Source organism: Cheilinus undulatus, linkage group 7, assembly GCF_018320785.1.
Source record: "Cheilinus undulatus linkage group 7, ASM1832078v1, whole genome shotgun sequence".
Taxonomy (NCBI): domain Eukaryota; kingdom Metazoa; phylum Chordata; class Actinopteri; order Labriformes; family Labridae; genus Cheilinus; species Cheilinus undulatus.
Window position 1 is genome coordinate 35,596,546 of NC_054871.1, and position 6,530 is coordinate 35,603,075.

Genomic DNA, 6,530 nt, shown 5'->3' on the forward strand with positions numbered 1-6,530 from the left:
CTAGCATGCAGCTTCTGCCTGTTGTGCTTGCTGCACTCTGAAGTGGGTCCTTTTGTTGTTAATTCATGTTACGTCACATTCACGCTCCTTCATTTGCATCCGTGCCGTGCCTAGGCCCACCTCTCCTTCTGTGCAGGGGCGGCGAAGCATGCCGCGCCCATGCACGGAACAATTTGACCCACACTGGTCAAAAATACCGGACTTTAGGCTGCAACGGGACCAGGCACAGTACAGATGGCCTAGTGTGAGTGCACCCTTACTCTTTACTGCACCAAGTTTAGGCCAGTGTAAAAACAGTGAATTTGAAGATGTTGGGAGATGTCTTTGAGTTGTTTTGAGGGTCAAATCCACTGCCATTAAAGTGCTGACTCTTCTTTATGAGAAAAGTAGGAATTAAAACTGTCACTCACGTTCCTCATTCATCTTCCATGAGCTTTTGCTGTTCATGCCAACTGACACGTATGAATTCATTAAACAAGAAATACTACATGTTTTGCTATTGAAAGTGAAAACCCTAAACGGGTAGAGAAGCTACCTGCTTCTTCAGTGAACAGTACACAGATTTTATAACGATACCAAAAAGATATATTGAATTTGGCAAATTCTGAATATTTAGCTCATTGCTAACTGTGTGTTGATTGCTTTCCTCATCACTCCTAGGTATCAAGATCCCAGAGAACTGTGTGGCCCGTGTGCGTGAGGAGCTGTTGCTTATGGATGAGGAGGTGAAGAAGAGACGAAAGGAGAGGGAGCAGCAGGCAGTTGAGAAGCGATTGGCTGAGGAGCGCATGCGTAAGATGGAGCAGGAGAACAAGCACCTCCTTGCAAATCTCTTCAGCCAGAAACCCATGCTTAACCAATCTCTGGCTCAGTCTCTGGCCCAGAGTCAGATCCTCAAACTGAAACTGAACCAAAACGTTCTGCAAAGGACACAAACAGGGGGCAGTGCTCAGCATCTGCAGAGAATACAAGCCCAAACTCAACCCTCGTTACAGCAGACTTCCCAGAACTCAGCCCTGTTGTCCTTACAGAGAAACCCAAGCCAAACCCAGCAAAGAACCCATAACAGCTGGTCCAAAAATTCCAGCACCTCCACCACCAACCAGGGGCCCCTGCCCAGCATGGTTAGCCTCAGCTCACAGTTTTTCCCCCAGTCATTTTTACCCCCTTTCTCTCAACTGAAGAACCCATCTCTTCATATTCGTCAGCCCACACTGCCTCCCAACATGTCTGCCAAGAATCCCTTGGACGAGATCTTGGACCTGACTGTGAGTTCACCATCCCCCTCCCCAGACACCACAGAGGGCAGACTGAACCTGGACAGCCTGACGGGACACTCGGCTGGATTCGGAGACGATTTTAATCTGGAGTCTCTGATCTCTCAGTCTTCGAGTGCCCAGCATACTACAAACATGCAAACGCCTCTTTTGCTTCAGCAACAGCAGCTGCAACAGCAACAATTGCAAGCAACACAGCCGCAGAACCACAACCTGCTCACTAACAACCATCACCAAGACCTGTTAGATTTACTAGACTTGCCTTTGTCCCCCCAGATCCCCACACAGAAAGCCAGCCCTTCATCCTCTACCTCCTCCACCTCTTCTGTGTCAAACAACCTGGTCTCTCACGCCTCAGCCGGCCTTCTGCCCACATCCACCCTCCTCCCCACATCGCCCTCTTCTTCCCTCTTCTCCAGCCCGTCCTCATCCTCCTCTCTGTTTTCTAACTCTTCCTCCCAGTTCTCCTCCCCTTATCTCCTCCCCCAATCGGACTCTGTTTCCCTACCCAACGGCCACTGCAGTTCAGCCGCTCTTGACGTTCGTGAGGCTCTGAACAGCATGCTACAGGCCGGGCCGGACCGCAAGTCAGTCATCCAGTACCGGCAACAAGACTGAGCTTAAATGCCAACGGCTCGTTTCAACTTTCTTTAGGATTTTTTGTCTTTTAAAGCAGATTGTCTCGTTTGCTGCTGTCTTTGATCGCACCCTCGGACCTATCACCTATCTCCCCTCAGGGCCTATAGTCACGTCACTGCCTGTCCTGCGCTCAGCTCACCCTTCTCTCTGTCCACCCTGTAGTATTCACCTGCTTGAGGTTTTGGCGGTGGGTGGGCTTGATCAGTATCCCATTTCTGCACCAAAGTGTGTCCTCCCCAGTAAAAGGCAGCTGTTTAAAAACTAAATTAAAGAAGACATGTGATAACTGTATTTTATTGACCATTTGAGCTGTCTAAACAAAAAGCTCATTCATCGAGGTGTGGAAATCCTTAATGCAACCTCCCGCTGCTGATTTTACGAGGTATGATTGGTGAATTGCTGGAAGCTCTTGACGCCTTTTACCAGTTAAAACCACATTTAGGACTTCGCTTTACTGTTACTTCGCTTCATGGCCGTCTGTCTCGACTAAAATGAGGGTGTATGCAAGGCATGGTTTGTGAGTGATGGTGTGAACTGGAAGAGGAGGAAAACAAATTTAATCTTCGGCTGATTAGCCATGAAATGCCTCAGTTTTCATTCTTTCTTCTTCATGCTCCCTCTTTGTTTCTCTTCCTGCTTGTATGAACACTAGTGTGAGGAAAAGGGAGAGGAGAAGTCTGCTGTTGCAAACAGTGCCTTTGGAGAAATCTATAAATGCAGTCTTTAAAAATCCATGTAGCCTAATGTATAGATTTGTACTCTTAAGCATCAATTTTAATTTAAATATGGTATATTTGTATTTAACTTTTAGTCCCCTCAGTGAGTCAGTCAGTTGTCACACCATGCTGGTGGTGGCAGGAAGAAGCCTCCATTCAGCTGGTGTGTGCTTGTATGATTGTCTGGGTTGCTGCTTTTAAAAACAAGAGCAGCACATTTTTGTGTCCCTCCTTTCCTGTTAATACAGAGTGAGTACGGATAAATGAATCAGCATGAGTAAAAGTTGTGTCCAAATATTTTATCTCAGTTTTTTATAAAGCTGACAATAACTTTTATTGATGTGACTCCTGGTTTGATTTGATTTTGAATTCCTCAGGAAAGTCTCAAGTGCGTTGTTGTCTTTTTGTGTGATTTTGACCAACATAGATATGAACTTATGTTGTCTTTAATCACAGCAGATAACAAAAAGATTTTACTGCCATGGCATCTGAAAGCTGGTGTGACAAACCAGTCATGAAATGTTTTTCTACTTCAGATATCAAGGCTTTAAAACCTTTGAAACATGAGCAGACTTGTTTTGTTCACTGTGTATAATAGTTCACATTTAAAAACCTGTGAGGTCTGGCCATGTTCGTGTGAAAAAGATGCACTGGTGTTGGTTTGTGACAAAATGCCGGGACAAGTTCAAGTGATCAAAAAAGCAATAAAACCAGATTCTACACTTGTTATGATACTTAAATGCAGAAGTACTGTTTACGCTCAACAGGCAAAGCTTTGCATGGTTCTTTTTTTCTGTTGTGCTTCATTGTCCTTTAGTTAAACAGATTCTTCAACATACATTTGTAAAGCAAGTTTCACAGGATGAACACAATGCATTCTTGATGTTTTAGTCATTGTTATTATAAAAAAAATTGTTATTTATATTTAAGGGATATTTAGATTTTAAGATATGTTATCCTGCTTATTAGAATAGTTGAAATGTTTGGTCAGGGAGGTTTCTAGTTTTCAAGATGACTATAAAACAAATTCTATTATAACCTGCCACCAAATAAGATTGCACTGTTCTGTACTGCTGTACAGTGTCTGGATTTCTTTCTGCTCACTTCAGTTTTCTCAAGTAGAAATGTTTCTCCAACTCGTAGACCTTTGTCAGGCCTTCAGTTTGCAGAGAGATACCAAAGTGTTCCCTAAAAGTTGCGGGCTCTAAGATATCTAAACTTTTTTATCAATCTCAGGAAGAAGCATTCAAGAGGTGTAATGGCGGGGCGTGAGCAGAAATATATGATTTCCCCTTATAACATTGGTAAAACTAACCAATACATGTGCTATTTTTCTTAACTCTGTGCTGTGACTCTTGCTGTATTTATGTTTTAGACTAAATGTGATGGGTTTGCTGTTTGTCCTTGTGAATATGTCAGTGATTCTATATGTTTATGCCTTCTTAGGGCAAAGATCAAAGGCTGTTTCTTTTAAAGGAACATAATTTTTTTCTGTGGACAGTTTAATTTTAATTGTGTTGCTGTTTCGTGACATTTAATTCATGTTAAAGCTGACAGGTTTTTCAGTTGATTTGCACCTAGATTATTCTAAAATGTGCAATTGATCTGTCCAAGCCTTCGCCCCTCTCTCTCAGTGCAACGGATTAGGACTGACTTCCTGACAGCTTATTCAGATTCTTTTTATTGCTTCTTTTATAAATTGCATTTCTACATTTTTCCTCATACCCTCATGCTTTAATATTCCATATCAGGCACATTCCGACACATCAGTCTGCAAAAGTTTGCCTTTTGATTTTGTGTTATAATCTCACAAACAAAGCTTTATGCATTTGAGGGGTATAAACCTAATTTTAGGAAGAAAAATTTTGTTAAAGAATCCTTCATTAGTGTAGTTAGGCCTTTTTTTCATTTTATTCTCATTTTGCACTAAGAATGGCATAATCAAGTTACTGTTCTCTTGATGGTTATGATTGAGCATTGCAAGTTTGTCGTTTCTGATCTTTGATGGATAGTTCTGTGTAAACTGTAACCATTTCTCTTGTTTCCCCACAGTTTTCATATTATATGTTATCAATGTTATCACTCTCAAATAATTTATTGTTAACAAAAAATGAAACAAAAAACATGCTACTGATTGTATGTATTTTTAAACAAAGCCTATTTTTTCTGTACAAAAAGAAACTGTGTTCAGCACTTTTATTCTGGGTTGTGCTTTTGTTTTCTATATATTTATAATTTAGATCCAAATGTATATATTGTAAAATTTGTGCCTTTCGACTAATTCTTTAAAAAAAGGTTTTCTACTCATTTAAGGAAGGACTATATGAAAACGCAATCTTAACTTTGTAAACAAATAAAAACTTGAAGATTGCTGAAACTGAGTCTTTTGTTTATGTGGCTTCTCCCAGTTTTTCAACTAAAGTTAGGGCTGAAACATCTTTACTCAGCAGATGATTATTTTCTGCCATTGATAAGTCATTTTAAACACAAAGCTTCCCTTGAAGGGGACTTTTTTGCAACAAAATACATGTTTTACTTATTATTTGTCCAATTAGTGTGGTCTTACTCAAAATGCAAGCCCTCTTATTTTTAAAATAAAACTATTTTTGTTGTTGTAAGTGTAACCCTGTTGGTCAGCCCATTTATTTTCATTGTCAGGCCAGTTAGGATAGCCTAAGTTTAGCCAAAGCAGGGCTTAGTCAAAAGTCAGGATCCCAGAATAAAAAGACTGAAGAAAAGTAGGGACCAGGCTAGCACATCATACCACAAAAGAAGGTTTTATTGATTTTCTTCCGACTCTCACACTTGTCAATGGTGACTTTGTCTCTCAATTTACAGTAATGTGTTACATGAGAGTATTTGCTTCTTCTTTTTTTCTAAATCACATCTGGCAAGGTTCAATACAATCTGCCCTTCAGGAGCCTTGCCATTTCTATGGGCAGGCCTTATTAAATATTGCAGTTGTTACGACCAGCGTAAACTCGATAGAGTCTCTAAATGTATTTATTTCTTAACTACTTAAACATTACTGCCTTTTGATGAGTTCACAAACTGTACCCCTAATTGACAGATTACTGGATGACATGCCACCATTTTCTGAGTTGAGATTGTTACTGAGCAGAGCTAAAATAGTAACTGTGTCAGTAGAAATGGTATAGAACAGTGGTTCCCAATGTAGGGGTCACAAGTCACTAAAGGGGGGTTGTGGGGTGCTTTCCAAAAACACAAAGAGAAAGTAAATGTATTCCTTATTGTCAAAAAGGAGTTCTATTAAAAATTTTAAAACCATAGTTATTATGTGAGATTTTCGGTAAAATCTAAGTAAAATGTACAAAAACTACCTGAAATCTATATTTATCAATGATGTTTTGTGCAACATCGTCTGCTTTAACCACCTCTAGGGAAGGTGGGGGTCCCCGCTCTCTGGCAGTTATTTTGGGGTCACAGACTGAAAAGTTTTGGAACCCCTGGTATAGTAGATCATCTGTGGGTGATAATAAAAAGTGGGTAGGTGAGATAGACAGCTGTATGAGAAATACATATATTGTATGGATTGCATAATTTATTTATTAATTTTAATTTTAATTAGTTTTCAAATTTTCTATCCTCTGTTTTAGTTTTTGTTTGGTAGTCATGATTTAACATTCAACAATCACCTTCCTTTTTTCATTTTTCCTTAATGTAATGCAAAAAAGATGACAGATTTGTCTTTTGATCTTGTGAAAATCCAATAAAAACTCTGTTGGAAATAAAAAGAAAAGCAGCAGACAACATAAAAAAAACATTGCCAATGTCTGCAGAATGTCACATATCTTGGGGTGTCCCTAACTCAAAATGTACAAATATGAATGTGACTGCTCATGTTTTGCCTGTAGACATTCATGAAGTTGGCCTAAAG

The 6,530-nt window shown here is 40.0% G+C and overlaps 1 protein-coding gene across 4 annotated transcripts in view; it reads left to right on the forward strand.

Moving 5' to 3' along the window:
- si:ch73-63e15.2 (protein strawberry notch homolog 2) overlaps positions 1 to 5,009 on the forward strand; it is a 76,354-nt gene extending 71,345 nt beyond the window's left edge. For all 4 annotated transcript variants that reach the window (XM_041792172.1, XM_041792173.1, XM_041792174.1 and 1 more), the window contains one exon: positions 661 to 5,009. In XM_041792172.1, the coding sequence (XP_041648106.1) occupies positions 661 to 1,895 (1,235 nt within the window). In that variant the 3' untranslated portion in view covers positions 1,896 to 5,009. The remainder of the gene's footprint in view (positions 1 to 660) is intronic.
- The last annotated feature ends 1,521 nt before the right edge of the window (positions 5,010 to 6,530 follow it).